General features: G+C 37.9%; 1 protein-coding gene across 1 annotated transcript in view; it reads right to left on the bottom strand.

The window, feature by feature from the left end:
* Positions 1-4,656: 4,656 nt before the first annotated feature.
* Positions 4,657-24,876, bottom strand: part of LOC150110107 (putative carbonic anhydrase 3) — a 132,738-nt gene continuing 112,518 nt past the window's right edge. Inside the window, exon 9 of the mRNA XM_090414356.1 lies at positions 4,657-4,782. Coding sequence (XP_090270482.1) covers positions 4,657-4,782 — 126 coding nt within the window. The remainder of the gene's footprint in view (positions 4,783-24,876) is intronic.

The raw sequence follows: 24,876 nt of genomic DNA, 5'->3' as shown, positions 1-24,876 counted from the left end.
AAATAAAAATAAATAAAAAAATTTGGCCACCACACGAAATTCCAATTTTCAGCTTGGCAATGAAAGTGTTAAAGTATTCAATGTGTTTCGTCCATTTAAGGCGACTCTTAACACAGCCTATCTAAGGTCGACAGGATGTGTTACGGATGCAGTTTCAGGACAACTGCATCCTAACACAACGGCAGTTTTTCATATTGATAGTACAATGATGCGTGTGATTGTGTAGCGTAATTGGCACAGGACATACAATTCTTGGGTTTTGAGTAACTAACTCTTCTGTTTTGGTATTGTTTATGACAGAACTGTTATCAAAATATTGTGTTAATTCATTCAGGTAATGTTGTGCTTTGGAGAGGGTGATGTTAATATCTTTGCGGATTGTTAGTAGTGCAGAGTCGTCTATATACTGATATGTCTAGCTATATATACTGAATATGAATTGATGTATATTTTTTCAAGGTTTATGCGTTTTTGGTTAGCCAGCTGGTAATTAGATTAATGTTGTGTAAGCTGTGTTGCATCATTGTGAATGGACACTATGGCTGGTGTCATCTGTGTATTGGAAGATACCACTTTTTAAGTGAAGTTGGTTAATGTTGTGTATGTATATGTTAAATATAATCTGAGAAAGAACAGCTCCTTGTGGTACTCCACAGCTTACCAGTAGCTCTTTACTGTGTGCTGATCCTATATGTGATGTATTTTATGTTTTCCACATATGCTTTGAACCACAGGAGTTTACTTCTGTGTCTTCTGATTATTTTAAAAACTACATTGTGTTTTTGGGAATTGGAATTTTTCAATGTATTTGGAGCTTTTTCTGAGCCTATCTTCAACCATTCCTGAGTTAGTCGATCTCGTGGCATGGGCAAGCAGATTTTTGGTTAGCCAGCTGGTAATTAGATTGATGCCATGTAAGCTGTGTTGCATCATTGTGAATGGACACTATGGCCGGTGTCATCTGTGAATTGGAAGATATCACTTTTTAAGTGAAGTTGGTTAATGTTGTGTATGTATATGTTAAATATAATCTGAGAAAGAACAGCTCCTTGGGTTTTTCGTCCCATAAACTCAAGAAAATCGACCGTAGTACCCATTTTATTTCAGAGAGTAACATATCCTATTAGGGTTAGGCACCAAAAAATGGCAGCACTTGTTTGCTGGTCTCATCATCAGTAGCTACCTATAATTCATGATAGACATGGGCCAGCTATCTCTGATTGGCTACCGGTGGAGACTGAATTGCCCACTGTCTCCAAAAGCTAGATAGGGTATAAAGGCCTCGCCTACTGTTTATATGGGAATAAAAGGCATTAGCTGATTTTTTTTATTTTGGTATATTATTTTATATCTGACCCTTTGTTGGGGTTCATTTGATGAATTTCAACTGACAGTTCTTCCCATGTTACTGTTGGGAACTACGTTAACTGGATTGCCCGTGGTCCTAAAAGAGAATATTTCTTTGTGTGAGGCAGAATGTTCTCTGCAGTTTTTTGGGCAGAGTTTACAAAGTATTGATTAAAGCTGTTGCCAGCTATTTGAGGGACTTGAGCTCACAAGCAAAGCTGTGTTTTATAATAATAATAATAATATATTTTTTTTGGAAATATACTATCATAGTTCTGTTTTGCTTCTGCACACGAGCAGGGTGAACCTAGAATTGAAACTATCTGGTAAATTGAATAGGAATTTCCTTAAATGGCATCCAGGCAGTGTGAATTTATTATAATCTCGAATCATATTACTTATAAAATGGGCCGATACATTGCAAAATTAATCAACATGGATATCTTCTTTAGGGAAACATTTAAGGTTGTTTGTTGTGGCCCCTAAACTATAACTTTTAAGAAACTTACCCCTCTACTGAGTAAATTTTATATTATGTCTACCGAGATGATGGAACCTTGTAAAGTGTAGCCCTTATGCAACTGAGGAAGAGAGCAGAGATAATGTCTCGCACGCAAGTGGAAGGAACAGTATGAAGCAAAATAAATGCAGTTTAAATTTACATCGTGAAGTTCGGATTGTAAAGAGAGCAAAATAATTCCTTTGCATAAGGCAGGTGTTTAAGACTGCAATAGCAAAGTATAGACTAATCAGTATCTCAGGAGTGGTGGTGAAAGTACTGGAAAAATTAATAAAAAAAAAAGAGAGAATTTGAAATGGGTGGATAAGAATATGATACTCTATAAGAGATAACATGGATTTGTGATGTGTCTGTCATGCCTTAGTATTTACTAACTTTTTATAATAGAATAACAGTAGTTTTGGATAAAGGAAATGGCTACACAATGATTCTGCTAGATTTTGCAAAGACATCTGACAGAATACCACTTGGCTAGAATACTAATTTGTGTAACACATAGAACTCAAATTAGAATAGATGGGGATGGATATGACATGGGTTAAGTGGATAAGTGCATTGCTGCTGGGCAGATATCAAAAAGTAGTATAGAACAGCAGAATCCAGATTAATAGTGTGCTAGGACCACCACTGCTTATTTTGTACATAAATGATACAGGGAATAATCTGAAAGGAAATATTCAATTGTTTGTTGAGGACGCAAAATTAGGTAGAGTAACAGTAAATCAAGAAGATGTGGAGCATTTGCAGGGTGATTTAAATAGGCTATTATGGACAAAAGATAATGGATATCAGTTTAATATGTAAAAATGTAGTTGTGCGTTTTGTGATAAATAGATTACAAGCAGTGTACCACATTGATGGAACAGTACTCCAGTAAGTATATGAAGCTAGAGATTTAGGGGTTGTGTACATAGATTCAGAGCCGTCGCCAGATCAGATCACACCCTGAGGCAAACAATTAAATATCTCCCCTAATGGATTATAAGACAAAAATATAACTAAATCTCCAATTGCTATTTTGTTTTTATTACAAGAGAAACATTAATGCAAAACAATTACATAATAATATTATTATTATGTAATTGTTTTAAATAATAATATTAATTAAATGTTTGCTTTACGGGAATATTGCACAATAAAACTGGCAAGCTCTTCTAAATTTAAATTATAAGCCATGTCTGCCTCTATCGATATAGTTGCTAGACCAACCAATCTTTCTTGGGTCATTGCTGTTCGCAAATAATTTTTAATCAGTTTAAGCTTGGTAAGCACCTCCATAGCGCAATTGGAAGAACGACGGTACGTTGCACTCTTTGATTAGAAAAGGCCTAAGTTCGATTCATGACGGGAGGAATCTTCATATGGACTTTTTCAATTGAAGGTGAGTTAGCCAATCTCATATGGAGGTGGCAGGGTTTTTTCTCCCAGAAACTCGGGTTTTTCATCCCACATACAGACAAATCGGCCCTTCAGAACACACGCAATTTACTGACAAAAAATACTAGCGGTGGTGGTTGTGGGCGGTAGATGGCATTGATGTAGGTGATTAGTAGTAGAGGCTGCGTAGTGGTGGAGACGGAGAGTTGTATAGTTGGTGTTCTCCTGCGACGAGTCTTCAGACTCCTTGGAGGTGTCATGAATAATAATAATAATGACTTCTTTACTGCAATATGGCTGAACGAGCACCCTTATTAAGCCTACTATGCTACACCCTGTCAACGGTACTGCATAGAAGGTTGAAGCTTAGAGGACATATGCTAAGGTAGCTCATAAAGATTACTTGGCGATTGAACACACTAACAAGTACAGATAAGGAAGCTAGTATTCTTCTTTATAAGGCCTTGATACATCCAAATCTGGATTACTGTGCTCAGGTCTGGTCTCTTGGGGATGAAGACATGGTGGAGAGGAGTTGGAGGTGAGCTCCCAAGATAGTGAGTGGAATGTTCCCTATGAGTATAGATTGAGGGTGTGGATTTATTATTATTATTATTATTACATCACACCTCCAAGGAGTCCAAAGACTCATTGAGGGAGGGCATCTACTCTACAACTCTTTGTCTCACTACTCCACCAACCTTCATCATCTAACACCAACGCCAACTACCACCACTGGTACTTTCACAAACAATCACAAACATCCATACTCACGGCGGGATTTGAACCCGCAGCCTTTTTGCTGGAGAGCGGATACGCTAACCACTCGGCCAACCAGGCCAGCATTACAGAAGTTGGTTGATAGGTGAAAAAGAGGGGATATCATGGAAACAGTTAAGTTACTTAAAAGATTTTACATGAATGAAGCAGAGGAAATGCTTCAGCACTTGGCTAGAAGGTGCAGAACAAGAGGTCATTGCTGAAAGTTGAATAAAGGCATGGTTAGTAGATTTTTCGTTTGGAGAATTGTGAATGAATGAAATGGGTTGCCAAAGTCAGTTGTGCACTTGGTCTGTTTATGGGTTCAAGGAAAGGTATGATAGATTGTGTGAATAGTTTGAGTCTCCAGTGATGTCTTCAGACTTCATGGACATGCCCTTATAATAATAACAACAACAAGAATAATAATAATAACTTTTGTGATACTAGATATTATAGTTGTGATATTATAGCTATTATATATTATAATAGCTATATATATGCCTGTTATTACATTATTTATTTTAACTCTTATATTATAACTTTGCATCTTAAAGCATAAGCTAAAAAATATAATTACAATTATAATTTAGTCAGATTATTTATTGATTGCAGGCAAAATTTGTTCACAGAGCATTCTTGAATGATGTAAACTATATTCTTGCATCATAATATTTTTCTGATATCCGCAACATCCGATCATTCAAAGGTTGAACTGGACGAAAGTTGTCTACCAGTGGTTCATGATTTAAACACTTTAGTCTTCTGAATTCTTGAAGCTTTAGAAAAAATAAAAATGAACATCACAGTCTTATAACTATGAATATCAAAAAATTCCATGATTAGTTATATAATAATTAAATGTAATGATGCTGCATGCCAGTTCAGGTTGAATATTATTACTTAAATTACTAGGTCAAGGTCTATATTTTGCAAAGTTAAATCTCCCCCCCAAAAAATTAGAGTTTCGCATTCTTATTTACCCATTCCTGAATTGTGGCCTGGCCATCTTTTCCAAACCTGAATCACCACTTCTGAGATAGTGATAGGTCTAAAATCTGCCCTATCTTTGAAACCTCTCTTATGTAAGTGAACAATTCTATCCTCCAGAATCGAGTCAGTACCGAGACTGCATTTAAACAGTCTGATCAAAAACACTGACAATTCTCTTACACATTCTCATAATATAAGGTCTGATATCCCAACTAATACCATAGCCATATTCATTCAGATTTTATAATAGCCTATGCACCCCATCTTTTTTCACATTAGTCACCAAATCATCTCCACCTGGATGATACATCCATCAATATGATCAATTAGAAATTCAACTAATTCTTCTGTCTCTGTCACTTCTGCTTCTGTCTGCATTCAGTAAAGTTATCCTTCCATTCCTTTTACTCATTACATACCAAAAGATCACTATAAAATTTCCTTTGACCTTCTTAGCTAATTTACTATTATAATATGATTTTGCCTTTCTTAGTATCCTGGTCATATTTCTTCCTGTGCTTTGTATTATCCATAAGCTTGTTCATTGTATTTCCCATTATATTCCTTTCCATAGAATTTTCTTTTTATTGCTTGTTTTGATACTTGATAAGAAATTAAATTCTTACTGTCATCCATTTTTTATGCTGTCATAAGCAAACTATAAAAACTATTATTATTTTTATGATTAATACAAATTACTTGCATAGCGTGATATATTTAGGTATAACACAAACCTGACTATAAACTCCCCAGCAAGAAGAGGAATGCTTGAAAACTTACTAACACAACAACTGTTATCAATCACATCGATATAAGGAAGTAACATAAGTTTAATAACATTGCCTCAACATGCCAACTTCAAGGTCTTCCTCATCCAACCATGTGCCACTTATTCTAACGATTTTGGGGATTAACAGATTCAATCAATGCAACAATTTCCCTCTTGCATCTCTACTTTTGTATGGACATAAATCTTTCTCTATCATCATTCTCTATCATATATGATGATAGAGAAAGTGAGATGTATACTGCAATACATTATGGGTGGGGTCACTACCCAGACCAGTTTCAACCTTTTTTGAGGTCTCCTCAGTGAGCAGCTATTCTTATGGAAAATACTAAGAATAGTGATCAGGGCTTTACCCACCTTTACAATGAGTTGCCCTGATGTTGCACCACCTTTAGACTTGAACTACATTCAGGTGCAAACTTAACTGTTTGCGTACTTGGGATTAGAAGTAAAATAACCAAGTTTATAAAATTACTTGGTAACCCTAATACATTATTCCCAAGATAAAAAAAACTTATTTACATCTATATCTCCTCCAGAGATTCTTATTCAAAATAAAAACACCTTGTAGCAACTTGTATAGGTAAAGTTGATAAGGCTCTGTATTACTAAAACCTTGGTATTTAGGGTCTAGCTACTCACTGAGGAGACCTCAAAAAAGGTTGAAACCGGTCTGGGTAGTGACCCCACCCATAATGTATTGCAGTATATACATCTCTTAGTGAGATGTGCTTTACATTATGGAAAGTACTAAGAATAGTGATCCGAGCTTTACTTACCTTTACAATGAGTTGCCCTGGTGTTGCACCACCTTTAGACTTGAACTACGTTCAGGCGCAAACTTAACTGCTTGCTTACTTGGGATTAGGAGTAAAATAACCAAGTTTATAAAATTACTTGGTAACCCTAATACATTATTCCCAAGGTAAAAAAACTTATTTACACACACACACACACACACACACATATATATATATGTGTGTGTGTGTGTGTGTGTGTGTGTGTGTGTGTGTGTGTGTGTGTGTATCTGGAAAAACTTACAAGCATATCAGTCAACCGTTTTTCACATGGGCTAAAATATGCAGCAATATATCATCCAGCCCTATAATCTTATTAACATCCGGTCTATTCAACACCTTGTACACATCTCATCTAGTCCCTGTAGTACTGACCCTCTTCTGGGCTGAATAATTTGCCCACATAATATTACCATTATGAAAGACACTGATACAGTGCCAATTAAATAATTCCACTACATCATCTACAGTCATCACTTTATCACAATCTCTATCTACCATTTACTCTTGGTTACCACATAACCTTCTCAATGCAACTTGCCATTTTAATATCTTATACATACACCATAACTTTTTCCACAATGCTTGCTTAATTTCACTGTTTATTTCTTTCCTCTCTTAACTTATCTGCCTTGTTCTTGATTACAGGTGTATGTTACAAATGTATTTTAACCAATTCCCATGTTCTGTCAACCACTTTTCCTCCAGCTCTTATTTCTTGATATTGATATCAATTGACTACAGCGCTTTCTGTAATGATGCACATTACAGTTCCATATATTATTATTATTAACATCTGACCTCCATGGAGTCAGGGACTCATCATGGGAGGTACACATCATTGCACACAATGCTCATCCAACCATGCTTTAAACTGATTCAATGTGTCTACATTCACAACACACTCGGGCAATGCATTTCACTCCACAACCACTCTCCGTGCAAAGAACTCCTCACTCCTCTGCTCACACCCTCCTTATACAGTTTCTAGTGATGGCCTCTTGTTCTACCCACCTCTGCCATTCTATGAAAAATCTCTTCCATGCCAATCTGATAACAACCCCTGACTAGCTTACATGTCTCAATCATATCCTTCCCTCCCCATCCTCATCCTATTCATGAAGCTTTGCAACTTACATTCTCTCAATTTGTCCTCATACTAAACATGGCAAAGACCACTGAACCTTTGTGAATCTTCTCTGGAACTTTTACAACATATCCACATCACCATAAAAACCCTTGACCAAATCTGTGCACAATAATCCATATGAGGCTTTATCAAGCCCTTATACAATAATATCAAAACCTCTATTTCTGAATGTCAGGGTCCTCCACATCATTGCCATTATCTAATGTGACATCATCACAACTTGTGCAATATAGTCCTTGAATTTCAGGTTCTTGTTCACCATCACTCGTAGATCTCTCATCTCCTCTACTTCCTTTAAAGTTTCCCCACCAAGTGTGTACTTCGCATTCCATCATTGCTTATCAAAACCTTATACTTTGCAACATGGAACTGATAGCTCCACTTACCTGCCCCATTCATGTAATCTATTCAAGTCCTCCTGTAAGGCCATAACATCTGCTTCACTCTGCATTGCTTTTCCCAATTTTGCATCATCTACAAATAGCTGTATATCACTAGTAAAACCCATCCCAATATCATTAACATACAAATTTAACAACAATGGTCCCAAAACTGACCCATGCAGCACATCACTAGTGATCTTCCTCTTTTGGGATACTGCACTGCCATATACAACTTTCTGATAATACCTGACAGCCAGTCACTGATTCAACTCATAAATCAGTTATCCAATCCCATCTGTTTCAACTTATTTAGCAGCTTGTCATGTGCAGTCTATCAAAAGCTTTTGCAAAATCCAAGTACACTACTCCATATACATCTCTCCTGTCCAAGATATTTGTCACCTTGCTACAGTACACAAGTAAGTTAGTAAAACATGATCTCCCTTTAATAAACCCAGAAAATACTGCTGTTATCAACTAATTTTAGTATCCTATTATCAAACAATCTCTCCAGTACTTTCACCACAATTCCAGATACACAGATTGGCCTATAATTTGAAGCTACAACCTTATTACCACCTTTATGCTGTGGAACAATATTATCCTCCTTCCACTCCCTTGGAACCTGTGCTGTTATAAGACTCTTATTAAACAGGCATGACAAATCCCTGGAACATTCCCTTAAGATGCACAGTGATATGTCATCAAATCCTATCACCTTATTGACATCAAGGTTATTTATTTCCTCAAATACCCCCTGCTCACTCACAATTAAGCCATACTCTCCTACATCCTCTACACTTAAGTTCTTCATGATTCCACCCTGATCAGGATGAAACACCCTTATAAATTGATCACTGAATACCTCAACAATGTCTTCTGTAGCAGTTACCTTTTTACCATTTTCATCCATTAACATCATCTTACCATGATCATTCTTCCTTCTACTTGCCACATATCTAAAAAATTGTCTAGGGTTTTTCTTCGCACGATTTGCTAATTTCTGCCATACTGCAATTTTGTTGTCCTTACTAACTGAGTTACTCTCTCCTGGCTTGTTCTTTATACTCTTCATGCAACTGATTATTACCATTATTCACCTTGTACTGTCTCCATGTGCCTTCTTCTTCTTCCAGATTTCATGCTTAAGCCTCTCCATGATCACTTTCACCAACTGGAGGAAAGTGTGAAACCCCTCTCACAATTACATCTTCTGATGAAATGATCAGATCTAGAACTCTCAATCCTCAAGTATCCTCCTCCACATGATGCCTGAGATAGTTATCTCTCAAGAACTCAAGAAATTCAATTTCCTTATTCCCAAATGCTATCTCTTCATTCCAATCTATACTGCCATAATTAAAATCATCATAATAATTACCCTTCCTTTGTTCACTAATCCAAGTTGTTTGTACATTTCTTCATCACCATCCTCCACGTTTCTGGGCCTATAGCAATATCCAACTAAATATGTCTTCCTTTCAACAACCACATTCCATACTGCCTCATAACCATTGCCAATATTTCCCTATTTCATGTCTACCTTATGTTGACATAATTCCCCTTCTATCATCAGCATTCCCCCTCTCTTCTTGTTCTTTCTATTCTTGTGAAAAATACTGTATCCTTCGATTTTTTTCACATTAGAATATCATCTTTGTTCAACCATGTTTCACTTATTCCAATGATTTTGAGGCATATAAACTCAATCAGTGAAACCATTTCATTTCCCTTATTTCTGATACTTCTGGCATTTGTAAATAAATACAGTAATTCATTTTTAGATCTATAACCAGTCCTATCGAAGCCACTTGTTGGTTGTGATTTCTCCACCACACCTGCCCAATCACATTTATCACCACTTACAACATATATTTGCTCAGCGTCAACTTCCTCACCCACATTGCAATATACTCCATCTTCATACACACATTGACTGCCACTTTCAACATCTACTCTCCTTATGCCATGTCTTTCTGTCCAACCAGGCTCCCCTGGTTTCCCCCGTTCCTCTTGTATTCCTGTTCTCTCTTTCTCTCTTCATCTCTCACACTACTACTGTTTCCCCTGCCAATAATAAAGTGACAATGGAGTTGGATAAAGGAAATTGCTAATCTGTGATATTATTGGACTGTGCAAAGGCATTTGATAAGATTCCACATAGAACTGTGTTGTATAAATTGTATAAATTGGGCTGTGCAAAGGCATTTGATAAGATTCCACATAGAACTGTGTTGTATAAATTGGAGCAAATAGGGACAGATATAAATCTGGTGGTTTGGATTAGAGCGTGGCTAATGGATACATATTAAAGAGATTTTTATGGAGGAGTTAAGTCCAAGAGAAGGCATGTAGCCAGTGGTGTGCCACATTTCCTATAGCATCAGTAATGTGGGAAACGATTTGGCAAGAAATATTCAGTTATTTGCTGATGATGCTACATTGGGAATAGCAATGGTAAATGAAAGTGATCCGGAGATCCTGTAGAAAGACTTCAACAGAGTAGTAGTATGAGTAAAGGTAGATGGTTGCCAGTTTAATCTCGCTAAGTGTATTAAGGTGATGCGCTTTGGAAAGAAGAGATCACAAGTACAATATTCATGCAACTAAACTGCCAGAAACTGAGGAGGCCAGGGACTTGGGAATGACTGTGGACAGTAAATTAAAGTTTCAAGGACATTAAATTAAAGATGCCAAGAAATTATATTCTTGGTCTAATCCTTTTATGGAGTATAAGTAAACAAAGTTTGTATGTGAAGTATCTTTACAACTAGACTAGACTATTTATATAGAGGCTACTGACTTCACATCACTTGTCTTGGTATCTCATAATTTTTTTGGACATGTATAATACTATGCATTATGGGAAGGGTCACTACCCAGACCAGTTCTGAACTTTACTGAGGTATGTTACAGTGCAGGGATACCTCTTTAAAAACTCTGAGTAATCAACAAGATCACTCTAAATCTCACTGAGTGGATCACTACTAAACTCATCACTCAGGACAGGAAACTTAGCAGTGGCTCCACTCAGTGACAGGCAAAAATTCACTACCTCTCTTACTGCCTCTCTACTACCCAGGAAGCCAAGCCAACCCAAAGATGAACCATCATTAAATTGTTTAAGTGCAGCAGGGGGGGACCTCTAAACACTTGGGTGACCCCCCCCAACAATGAGTGATTCTAAGGATCATTTAGGCCATTACTCAGCAGTGGTTCTACTCAGTAACAGACCACCTCACAATTGAACAGAACCCTTAGCAGTGGAAGGCTCACTGTACCAGCAAGTAGAAGCAGAGTGGCTCATATCCTAGGGAAAAGCATTCATTGCCAATGTGGCCACAAGACCACCTCAGTAAACTTCCCACATCCACAGTAATCTGTTTAAGTGTGGAGTTACCGCTTCAAAAACTTGGGTGATCTGGGGGATTCACCCAGTTACAAGTGACCCAAAGGATCATTTAGCTCGTTGCTCAGCAATGGTATGGTCACCATACTATTGAGCAAAGCTGCTCATATCTCAGGAAAAAAGCATCTGCCAAAGCTGATGTGAGACCACTTCAGCAGACTTCCCACTATATAAATAAAGGGAATTCTCCAAAAAAACTCAGGTGATCCATCCAGATCATTCTAATCTCAAGGACTGACCCAAAAAATCATTTAATTCATTACTCAGCAATGGTTCTACTTAGTGACAGGCCCACTCCACCATCAAGATGAACCCTCAGTGGTGACTGCCCAGTGGCAGGCCTGGCCCACCATAGAGCAGAGCCACTCATATCAGGGGAGAAAGGCATCCACTTCAGTGGTATCTTCATGGAAACCACTTCAGTAAATTTTCCCACATCCATACAAAATTGCATCAGTAGCAGCCAGACCCAGAAGGGATATCAAGCTTGCAGAAGTCATATATTTCCTACATACAGTTAGTGAAAAGGTGTATCATTACTGAAATACTCTGGATCAGAGATAGATGTCGAAAGTTTTTTCAGTTAGTTAAACAATTCCTTTATTGAAGTGTCTTCACATGAAGTATCTTCACAAAGGGGTTACTTGTATATAGAGGCTAATAACTTCATATGCCTCAGTATCCCATAATACAAAGCACATCCCCTTTCTTGGACATGTATAAAACTGTGCATTATGGGAAAGGCCACTTTCAACCTTGATATCTATTCTGGGTCTGGCTCCCACAGATGAGACTGCAATAAAAGTTGAAACTGGTCTGAGTGGTAGTGGCCCTTCCCATAATGCATAGTATTATATACATCCAAACAGGGGGTATGCTTTGCATTATGGGATATAGGCAAGTGATGTGAAGTCATTAGCCTCTATATACAAATAGCCCAGATGTGAAGATACTTCACATGCAAACTTTGCTAGCCTGGTTGGCCGAGTGGTTAGCATATCCGCTCTCCAGCCAAAAGGCTGCAGGTTCAAATCCAGCCGTGGGTATGGATGTTTGTGATTCTCTGTGGTGGTGGTAGGCGGTAGATGGCATTGGTTAGGTGTGGTTAGTTGTAGTTGGTGAAGAGTTGTAGAGTAGGTTCCCTCCCTTGATGAGTCTATGGACTCCCTGGAGGTGTTATGTAGTAATAGTAGTAACTTTGTTTGCTTACACTTGGATAAAGGATTAAACCAAGAATATAATTTCTTATCATCTTTAATTAATTGTCTAAGCAGGTGAAAAACTTTCAGCACATATCTCTGGTTTATAGGACATGTTGCAAAGGTAGTCACAATAGCACATCAGATTACATGGTTGTTGAAGAACACACTAACAAGGCAGAGATAGAGAAGTATTTGTTCCCCTCTATAAGGCTTTAATAAGGCAACATCTGGACTACTGCACACAGATCTGGATACCTGATTCTGTGGGGATGAAGAAGCGGAGAGGGGTCCGTAGGTGAATGACAAAGATTATGGCAGCTCTATGAAATCCTCACTATGAGAACAGATGGTCTGTGGGCTTCAAAAACTAGCTGATAACTGAAAAAGAGGAGATATGATAGAAGCAAATATTAAAGAGGCATTAGAGGATTGATAATGAAGACTTTTTTTCAGAAAGTCAACAAGGAGTTGCCCAAGGAAACTGTGTAAGTGTGGTTAGCAAGGATGTTAGGATTAGATTTTTACTTGGAGAGTAGTGAATGGGCTAGAACTGGCTCTGAATACTTTGGTACTGAATGAGTTTAAGGAGAGGTATAATAGGTATTGAGTGAATAATGGCTACCATGTGAATAATCAATCTCTTGTGATGAGTCCTCTGATCTCAGAGATATATGTATAATGATAATAATAATAACTCCTGAAATTCACTCTCTTTCCAGTATCCATAATTATATTCTCTCATTAGCATCATTCTCTCTTTCTTTGACCAGCAGTTTGTTTTAAACATTATTCTTATTACACTTAATAAATATTATGACACTCTCCACGGAGTCCACAGACTCGCCGTGGGAGGTTCATTCAACCGACAGCATAATTATCATATAGAATCTTAAAATCCTTAGCACTCCTTGCATTAACAACACATTCTGGTAATGCAATCCATTCACTGACAATTCTCCATGTAAAAAATCTACTACTTACATTCCTCTTCACCACACTTTTACATAACTTCCAGGAATGATCTCTTGTTCTTCCCCTCTCACCTTCTACTCTTTTTCCCATCACTCACTGCTCTACAAGAAAAGAAAAACTAGTACTACGTACTTGAACTACGTGCTTTAGCTTACGCTAGTAGTCATCGATATGTTTATAGTTACTATATTCGTCATGAAACTCTTTGATTCCAATCTTTGAGTTTCTTATTTGGTTTTAAAACAGTGTGGGATTTAATATCCCCTTAATTTAAATAATGTTTACATTGCCGAAATGAAGCCTATTGGTTCTTTATTTTAAATAATTTATGGGGGTGCACCTTTTTTGACAACTCATATAGTGAGTATAAGTTCTTTTCGTTATACCCTTAGTATTATACTTTGGTCTAGCTACTCACTGATGAGATCTCAATAAAGATCGAAACTGGTCTGAGTAGTGACCTCCCACCATAATGTATAACATACATACATCATACATCTCCTAGGAGATGGGTTTTACATTATGGAAAATACTAAGAATAGTGATCAGAACTTTCTCCACCTTTGCTATGAGTTGCTCTAGTTTTTACTACATGCTTTAGCTTATGCTAGTAGTCGCCGATACGTTTATAGTTACTATATTCACCATGAAACTCTTTGATTCCGATCTTTGAGTTTCTTATTCGGTTTTAAAACAATGTAGGATTTAATATCCCCTTAATTTAAATAAAAGAAAAACTAGTATTCATACCATTCTTCACTGCATTCATGCTTAACTTCCAAGGATGCTGTCTCATCCCCCCCCACCTTCTATAAAATGAAAAATTCCATCGACTAGTGTGCTATATGGTCCTTTCAGGAATTTGCAGGTCTTTATCATATCACTCCTCTTTCCCCTATCTGCTAGTGTCAGCAGTTCACATGTTCTCAATCTGTTCTCATAATCTACATTTCACAGTCCTGATATCATCTTTAAAATAATCTAAATGAAGCAATTAGAAATACAAAAAGACACTGTTACAGAAATAAATGAACTGCAACTCAGAGTGACATAAACAAAACTTGGCATCTGATCAATGAGATGTTAGACAATACACATAAATATGCCTGCTTGATTTTCCCTTTTCAGTCGTTTCCTACTGTAGGTGACTTTGTAGGCATTGCCCACAAAGTATTCCTGGTGAGATTTTTACAGAATAGTTCACCATTGCTTTCCCCAACCCACCAATTTTATCCGGGCTCAGGACCAGCATATCTCTGGGACATATTCATGACTATAATCTACAGGGTGTTCGGGATAAATTTGACAGTTTCGTAAGGAAAAAGAAAATCTTCTTTGTATCTATTAAATTTAATGAATTGACAAAAAAACATTACAGGCAGAGTTAATTACAATACTATCAACAAGATTTACTCAAAATAACCACCATTAGCATCGATCACAGCTTCAATTCTGCTTCGGAACCTCGAACAAGCTGATGCTACAGTCTCCCTGGGAAGGGCCGCAAAAACTGTTTTAATTTTATCCATTAACTGGGCTTTTGTATTACTGGAAGTGCGATTGGTGTCTTTTTCAACTGCGCCCCATACAAAATAATCCATGGGGTTAAGGTCTGGGGAGTTTGGAGGCCAAACATTTGGACTGGTGAAGTCGTAGAAATTTTCAGACAACCATTTTTGACTTTTCCCAGAGGTGTGGCAAGGGGCCGAATCCTGCTGCCATACATACGGCCTACCATTGGCTACCCTTGTTATCCAGGGCTTGACTACAGTTAGCAACTCCACGAACAAAGCCCGAATTCCAATGCCAGGGTTCTTCAACACCTGTTCCTGCAGATTTGCGAGGAATTCTGCTGTACGAACGCAATCAGATCGTCTGCTAGGGATCTTTCTTCTTGCTACATCCTCGTAGTCACCATTGCAAGTCTCTAGTTCATGCCTGATTGTTTTTACTGTATTCAGGGAGCATTGGGCAGCAGTCGTAATATCCTTATTTTGATGGCGGGCACGAATCATCATGATACAAGTTATTCTCTTCCATGATTCAGGTGGGTTCCAGCTATCCATCCTTTCTGACATCTTGTATATGAATGAAGAAGGGTCCAAACTTTTAAATGAAGAGAAGTGTGTGTTAATACATGTAACTTACGGAAAAATATAATTAATTATAAATATGTCAAATTTATCCCGAACACCCTGTATGTGTGTGTTCATGGAGCTGGTTTGCCTGTTCTGGGTGATGAAAAATCCGAGTTTCTGGGTGAATAAACCTCCTACCTCTGTATGAGACCAGCTAACTCACCTTTCATCAAAAGAGACCAGATAAAGGTTCCTCACGTCACTGACGGGAATTGAACCCAGGTGTTTCTGACCAAATGGCTTTGTCTAAACTGACTGAGCTAAGGAGGCTCTACACATAAATCTACCACCTCAAAAATGATAAAACATAACTCTTTGCATGAGTTCAAATCCCTCAAACAGTTGGCAAACAACTTCAATCAGTACTTTGTGAACTCCATCCCAAAACTTCAGACTCCACTAGGACCATAAGCAAGCCAGATAACATAGTTCCCATAGGAATCAAAGGAAGAACTCTCCCTTGTAATCCAACAAATTAACCCAAACAAAAGACTAGGTAGTATAGATAGAATCAGATTAAAAGAAATCAAAAGATATTTGACTTGTTTAGGGCTGATTTAGAATACCAAACATGTTAAATAAAATCTTTGAATGGGTATATACACTCTACCAATAACTGTCTGGACACCCCTGTTATTTGAAGTGATATGATCAACAAATGGAGATGTTCTGCCATCACTAGTGCAGGAAAACACCTAGAGTGACCACTGAAAATGATTGATGGTCTGTGCCAGCTAAAATTGGCACAGACCATCTGTGATGAGTTCCAGAGCACCAGTAACACCATGGCGAGCACGAATACTGTATGAAAAGAACTCCATTTACTGGGTTTCCATGGAAGAGCAACAGCACACAAGCTGAACATCACAACAACGAATAAGGTGGCTCGTCTGGTGCAAAGAACATATGAACTGGACAACTGACCAGTGGAAACAGAGCAATGAATCAAGGTTCATCTGTTTACCAGATGAACCTTGTTTACCAGATGTATACCAGACTGCCTCCACACCCACAAAAGGTGTGGGTGTAGAGGCAGTCTGGTAAATGCTTATTACCAAAGTTTGTTGTACCCATAGTAAAGTTTGGTGGTGGAGGAGTAATGTGTAGGGTTCATTCAGCTGGTTTGGAGTGGGACCATTGATCATTGTCCATGGTTCCATGAAGACAGCTCATCACCTTGATATTCTGGATAATCAGGCTGCCTACACTGTGGAGGTTTTATGGAATGGACCCATGTTACTATCAAGATAACAATGCCCCATGTCACAAAGTTGTAGCTGTTATGGAATGGTATGAAGAGATGGGTGTTAAACAACTGCCCTGGCTGGGCAGACTCCTGACTTCAACCCCATCAAACACCTGTGGGATGAATTGGAGTAGCGATTCAGAGCAGCATGTCCTCAATCTGTTGCTGAAATCAGTGCTGCTTTGGATGGAGGAATGGAGACCAATATCACCTGATGTCTGCTGGACAATAGTGGAAAGCGTTCCTCAAAGGGTGCAGGGAGTGATTAAAGACAAAGGTAGACATACCCAATATTAGGGTGTGCCTGCTGGTATCAATTGCAAATGGCTAAAGTGTCTGGACAATTATTGGTAGATAGTGTATACCTGACACATTAAAGGCTGCTCTCATATGTTTTTTATTTTTTATGGTAATCACATACACATGAGATTGTTCAACCCATAGCAGACTCTGTTATGTGTTGACCACAGACAATGATATTTGAAGAGAAAGTAGAAATTTGTGCCCACTGGATTTGAAGACCTGCACACTGTACTCTTTAAGTAATATACAAGAGGAAATAAACTCTTTAATAGCAGCTTAAAGAATCAATGAATGATGAGGAACACTTGTACTGTGAGTTTGAAGTTTGACTGTGTGGAACATGGAATAGCTACTTCATGTGTTTTAACAGATTTAGAAGAAAGTGAGGAAATTACTGATACCAAACTCTCATGAACAGTAACTATGGGAATATCTGTAAAAAATGCAAACAGAAACTAAATTTTCTGTTTCTGTTTGCATTTTTATGTTTGCATAAAAATCTCAGAGAGTGAGAGAGAGAGAGAGAGAGAGAGAGAGTGTGTTATGAATTGGCTATAAATCAATGTAATTTCTCTCTTCTACACTGAGCCAAGTATTTTCAGGGAACTCTTAGGATGGCCACCCCAAATGTGAGAATGTTATATATTGTTGGATAGATCTGTGATTTCCATAAATTTAATAGTTCAAAGATACAGTACCACTTTGAGATAAAGAAAAAACTTAATTCTTGGATGCTGAAGAGAATATTTACAATATTTTTATGCCAAGAAAGCTTGAAAGAGTTACTACCACTAAATAAGACCACTAAATATTTTTGTTGCCTTTCAACTAGTCAGAAAAATCTTCACCTTAATCACTTCTCCAAAGGACAAGCTTCCACATCTCAGTTATCCAGGTGTCTATCAGATTCCTTGCTCTTGTGGATTATCTTATTTCAGACAAACAAAAAGATCTGCCTTTATTCAGCTAGAAGAACATCAGTCTTATATTCAATACCTTGAACCTGAACCGCCTGGACTTGCAGAACATGCCATCAACACTAGACATAGAGTTCATTGGAACAAGGCAAGAGTCCTACACAAAAGTCATTTCCTCATGGAATGGCTTTATAAAGAAACATGTGAAACTTTACTTCACTCTCCTAACTTAAACAGATCCGATGGTTTATGTCTATCCCCCCCCCCTTTGCGAGAGATAGAACTTTATAAATCAGCTAATCTTTCCTAACTTTTTTTAATTGTATATATATATATATATATATATATATATATATATATTTTTTTTTTTTTTTTAATAAGTTAGGAAATTTATTTACCTTTTTTAGTTATCTTAAATTAGCTACTTAGGTGGTGCCTTTTGGAATTGTCAGTTATTGTTTAATTATCTTTATACATGTATTGAAGATGCCTGTGATACTTAGGCGAAAATTATACTAATAAATAAGATTTTACATGAGTTAATTCCGTTATTATAATTTTAATTAATAGGGTGACTAGTGGAGTGCACTAGGGCTCTTTAATTTGTACATTAACAACAGCAGTATAAACTGGGGAGAGGAAGATGCATGTAGCAATAAGGGAATGGAATTTCTAGAATTCTTGAGGGACAAATGTTTTAAGCAACATGTAATAGAGGGAACAAGAGGTTCAAGAGTTTTGGATTTGGTTATAGCATCAGAAGAGTTGATAATAACTGAGATGACATCTCTCTCACCAGTTGGAGAGAGAGAGAGAGAGATCATATGGTTTTGACTTGGAAAATGAATAACATGCAGAAGTATCAAAGAGACGGGAACATATGTGGAATTATAAGGCAGGTAAATATAATAGTCTAAGACATCAACTTGGAGAAGTTGGTGGAGATATTGTGGGATAAAAATGTGGGAACATATGTGGAATTATAAGGCAGGTAAATATAATAGTCTAAGACATCAACTTGGAGAAGTTTCATGGAAGGAAGAATTGGAAGGCCGGGATATCATTAATGCGTGGGAAATTATGAAAGAATATTTGTTAGCAGCAAGGGTAAGTTGTATACCACGAGTGAACAAGAGGACACAATTTGGAGTAAAGTGGATGACAAACAATATTAAACAGGAATTGCATGCGAAAAAGAGGCTGTGGAAGATATATAAGGAGACAGGTGAAGAGAAGATGCATGAAGAGTATAAGACGCAGGCCAGAAGAGTAACTAGTATGGTAAGGAAGACGAAACTGGAATATGAGAGGAGATTAGCCCTAAGATCCCCAAAGAAAATCCTAGGGAATTTTTTAGATATGTGGCCAGTTAGGAAGTGATATTGTGGGATAAAAATGGGAATAGAGTGACTGATGCTGGAAAGGTGCCCATGGAATGGAAGGAAGGTAAGATAGTGCCATTGCATAAGGGCAGTAGAAGACTGAAAGTGTCTAATTATAGACCAGTTTGTGTCATCAGTAGTTAGTAAGATCTTGGAGAAAGTAGTGAAGGACTGTATACAGCATTGGGCAATGAGGGTAATGTTATCTGTGAGAGTCAACATGGATTTGTGAAGGGGTGCTCTTGTTTTAGCAATATACTAGCCTTTTATGATAAAGTTACAAGAGCATTAGATGAGGGAAAGGCATATACTGCCATTTTCTTATACTTAGCGATGGCATTTGACAGGGTGCCACATGATAAGCTAATATTTAAGTTGCAGCACATGGGTCTGGATGTCAGATTGGTCAACTGGATTCAGGATTGGCTGTCCAATAGGTATCAGAGAGTTGTGTATGGTGGGGCAGTTTCAAGGAAGCAGAGGGTTACAAGTGGGGTCCCACAGTGCTCAGTACTGGGACCTATATTGTTTAGCCTTTATATCAATGACATTTTCAGTGGATTGCAAGGGGATATTCAGTTGTTTGCAGATGATGAGAAGCTGGGAAAGATTATTAGTAATAGTGCAGATGCGACAGCCCTGCAAGAGGATTTGAATAAGCTAGATAGATGGGCAAATGAATATGGATGTCGGTTTAATGCAGAAAAATGTAAGGTCTTGAGGTTTGGGAAACTTAGTATAACTCCTCCCATAGAGTATGCAGTATCCCATCAATGGGGCACTGCATACTCTATGGGAGAAGTTATACTGGAGGAAGTAAGGGAGACAAGAGATCTGGGGTTGATGATTAATAGAAACCTGAAATTTAGGGGACATATTGCAAAGGTGGTGAAGGTAACACAGAGGATTGCTGCAATAATGAGAAGGACACTGACCTGCAGAGATAAAACAGTTATCATTCCGTTGTATAAGACCACTCTTGGACTATTGTTCTGTTCTCAGATTTAGTCCCCAGGATTTGAAGGGGATTAACTTTGGAAAATGTACAAAGGCAGATAACAAAGATGATTTCAGGACTGTACAATGATAGTTATGAGGATCGGCTGAGGGAATGTGGACTGCAGTTTGGTGGATAGAAGAAGGAGAGGTGATATGATTGAGACTTTTAAACTGTTTAGAGGTGGTTACAGGGTTGACACTGGGGAGTTCTTTCGCTTGGTTGAACAGCGGGTTAGACTTTGTGTTTCTTGGGGGGGGGGAGAGCTCTCCCTCGATGAGTCTTGATAGACTTTGTGTTTATTAGGAAGGACCTCCCACGATGAGTCTTTTGACTCCATGGAGGCCTGAATAATAATAATAATAATTAATGATATAGCAGAAGATTTGTGGGGGGGATATTCAGTTGCTCGCTGATGATGTAAAACTGTGGAGGACAATAATTGCTAAAGGTGATGTAGATATCTTAGAGGATGATTGAAATAAATTGGCAGTGTAGGCAAAGGACAATGGTTATCAATTTAGTTTTGTAAAATGTTAGGTAATGCACTTCAGGATGAAAAGATTACATGCTTCATATTATATTGATGGTACTAGATTACAGGAAATTGATGAGGCTAGGGATCTGGGGATGATGGTGGATAGAGATTTGAAATTCAGAGGACATATTGCAAGAGTTGGCAAAATAGCTCAGAGGATTACTTGGATATTGAAGAACACATTAACATGTAAAGATAAAGAGGTTATTATCCCTCTTTATAAGGCCATGATTCAGCCACATGTTAACTACTGTGCACAGATTTTGTCACCAGTGTTTCTACAGGACAGAGACAAGTGATCAAGCTGGTGACAGGTCTGTCGAATGTTTCCTATGAGGATAGAAGGATAGTTTGTCACAGAGTATAGTTGATAGTAGTGGAGGAAAGGGGATATGATAGAAACTTTAAGATTGACACAAAAGAAATTTTTTAATACATGGCGAGTAAGGGGAAAACAAGAGGGTCATTTGGAAATTGTCTATGAGTGTGGTTAGTAAAGGTTGTGAATGAGTGGAATGGATTGCCAGAGGTGATTGTGAGCAGCCCAACAGTAAATAAGTTTAAGGAGATGTATGTTAACTATTGTGTTAATGGATAGTGTAGGTCTCCCACAATAAGTATTTTGACTCCATGGAGTACCTGTATAAATAAGAATAATACTTATCTCTCTCTCTGCACTCTTTCTCAATTCACTACTGTCACATCTGGGCAACATGCTAATGACTTTTCCAACAACATTATTATCCTTTATCTGCCACAACAACTTCCTCAAGTCTCTGTCAACATTCTATTTTTTACCAACTAAGTCATTTGCACCCACAACTACCACTAATTCTGATGCTTGCTCTTTTCTTTTGTTCGAAAAGAAAAGTTGTTTTGTGTACTTTCCTAGTCATTATACCTTTACTGATCGAGTCCCCCTTATAATGACATACAATTATCTTTGACTCTTTCTTCATAATACTAACTTCCTCCTTTTCACTCAGATCAGCCTGTTTCTTCTCAGGTGTTTAATCTCATCTTTCAGATGTTTAATTTCACTTTTCATTTTCACTAACTCTTGCCTAAGCTCTTTTACTATGCATGCCTCTAGTGAACCTCCCATTTCTAATCAATCCAACCTATCAATACTCTTTTCACATACATTAATGCTTTCCTTCTTTTCATTAGCTATGTTAAGTGAATCTGGAAGGTTTAAATTTTCCACATGCAATCTATTTCCCCTTGCTTAATTTTCATGCCTGCCATTTAAATTGAAACTGGGAGAAACATGGAATATATATAGTAATGGATTATAAAGAATCCATTACTATAGTTCATGCACATTGGGCATTTCACACAGCTCCTCTGCAAACAGTGCCCCCCCCCCACGCCTTCCATTTTCAGATCAGCCAGCAAGACTATTTGCTGGCTGATCTGAAAGCCTCTTAAATTGTTACCATTACGTTCAATTCAGTTCAGAACATTATTTAGCAGTTTGTTAGCAGAACAGCTATTTTAAAGCTGCAACCTAAAAAAGAAAGAAAGAAATGTCGTGTCCCTCCATGATGTTTAACATAGCTTTGAAAATATTGCTCATATTGTATGATGGAAGTAATTATTATTATTATTATTATTATTATTATTCCAGGCAACTCCAAGGAGTCGACAGACTCATCGAGGAAGGCCCTAACATCATGTCAAGAACAACTATTTGACATTCACACAGCATCTATCATGCCTTGCCTTGAACTCATTCATGGTCATAGCACCCACAACAGACTCTGGCAGCTTATTCCACTCATTCACCACTCTTCAAGTAAAAAACCTAGCTCTAACACCCTTGTTAACCACATTCTTGCCCAGCTTGCATGCATGGCCCCTAGTCCTCCCACCACCAGTCCTATTTTCAAAAATATCTTCTGGATTAATCTTATAGTAACCCTTCAGTAATTTGAATGTCTCAATCATATCACCCCTTTTCCACCTAGTGACCAATTTTTGCAACCCACAAATCTACAACCTATTCTCATTAGGTTCATTCCACAGACCTGCTATCATCTTGGTCACTCGTCTCTGGATCCTCTCCACATCCTCCCCATCAAGAAGAAACCGTGGCACCCATAACTGGGCACAGTAGTCCAGATGGGGTCTTATCAAGGCTCGATACAGAGGAACAATAACTTGTTTGTCTCTGCATGTTAAAGTATTTTTCAGAAACCAAATGATTTGATGAGCTGATTTAGCCACTTTTGCAATGTGCCCCCTAAACTTCAATTCCCTAGCCACCAACACTTCCAAATCCCTGGCCTCATCAATCTCCTGGAGTACAGTTCCACCAATGTGATATACTACTGCTATTCTTTTCACCCCAAAATGCATAGCCTTACACTTTGCCACATTAAATTGACATCCATTTTTCGTAGCCCAGTCCTCCAAACTATCCAAATCGTGCTGTAAAATTTTGACATCCTGTGCACTCACAATTGCTCTACCTAACTTTGCATCATCAGCAAACAAATGAACACTTCCTCTCAGATCCTTTCCTATATCATTGATGAACAAATTGAAAAATAGTGGTCCAAGAACAGAGCCCTTCGGCACACCACTAGTCACAAGCCGTCTTTTAGACTCAACTCCTGAATAAACCACTCTCTGGTATCTCTCCATCAACCACCCTCCTATCCATCTCACCAACCCTATATCCATCTCCATCTGCTCCAGTTTACTGATTAGGGTTCCAAGTGGTATCCTGTCAAAGGTTTTGGCAAGGTCCACTAGAATCACTGTAAACCCATTACCCTTATCCAGTTCAGCCGTCACTGTGTTATAAAACGTGAGCAAGTTACTGAGGCATGATCTACCCTTCACAAAACCATGTTGTCCCCCATACAATATCCCATTTTTATCTATCCAATCCTGTATTCTTTTCTTGACTAATTTCTCTAAGACCTTGACAACGATTCCTGAAATGCTAATCGGTCGGTAATTTACAAATAGCAGTCTTGGAACCACCTTTATGCAGTGGAACTATTTTCCCTTCTTTCCACCCCCTCTGGACTAACCCAGACCCGAGACTCAAATTAAACAAAATGGTCAAGGGTACTGACAATTCTTTAGCTGCTTCTTTACGACACAAGCTGGTATACCATCCAATACCACAGATGTATTGACATTGAAGTTATGCAATAGACTACTCACCTCCATTTCATTCACCACAATTCCCGTATAATCTACTGGTTCATTCATCTCTGCAATGTCACCACCTGGATGATATATTCTTGCAAAGTGCTCACTCAGTAACTCAACTATATTAACTGATTCAGTTGCCTCCCTACCATCGGAATTCTTTAAAATCATTCTGTCATATACATTTTTCCTTTTACTGCAACATATCGAAAAAACTGTTTAGGATTCTCTTTAGCCTGCATGGCCAATGTTCTTTCGTAATCCTTTTTTGCTTTTCTTACCACACTCGTTACCCTTTTGGCCTGCGCTTTATACCATTCATGTGCCTGCCGGTCACCTTTCTCCTTAAATTCCCTCCATAGTTGTTTCTTTTTTTGCAGCTCAAGCTTAATGGTGTTATTCATCCATTTAACCCCTACTTGATTTATTATTCGGACTCTAGGTATACAGTCAGCCATTGCTTCATGCAAACATTTCTTAACTGCCTC

The sequence above is a fragment of the Typopeltis vanoorti genome, chromosome 1, assembly GCF_054136105.1.
Source record: "Typopeltis vanoorti isolate ZY-2024b chromosome 1, IOZ_Tvanoo_1.0, whole genome shotgun sequence".
NCBI classification, from domain to species: Eukaryota; Metazoa; Arthropoda; class Arachnida; order Uropygi; family Thelyphonidae; genus Typopeltis; species Typopeltis vanoorti.
The sequence above is the reverse complement of the archived record's forward strand: the minus strand, read 5'-3'. Positions and strand labels throughout refer to the sequence as shown.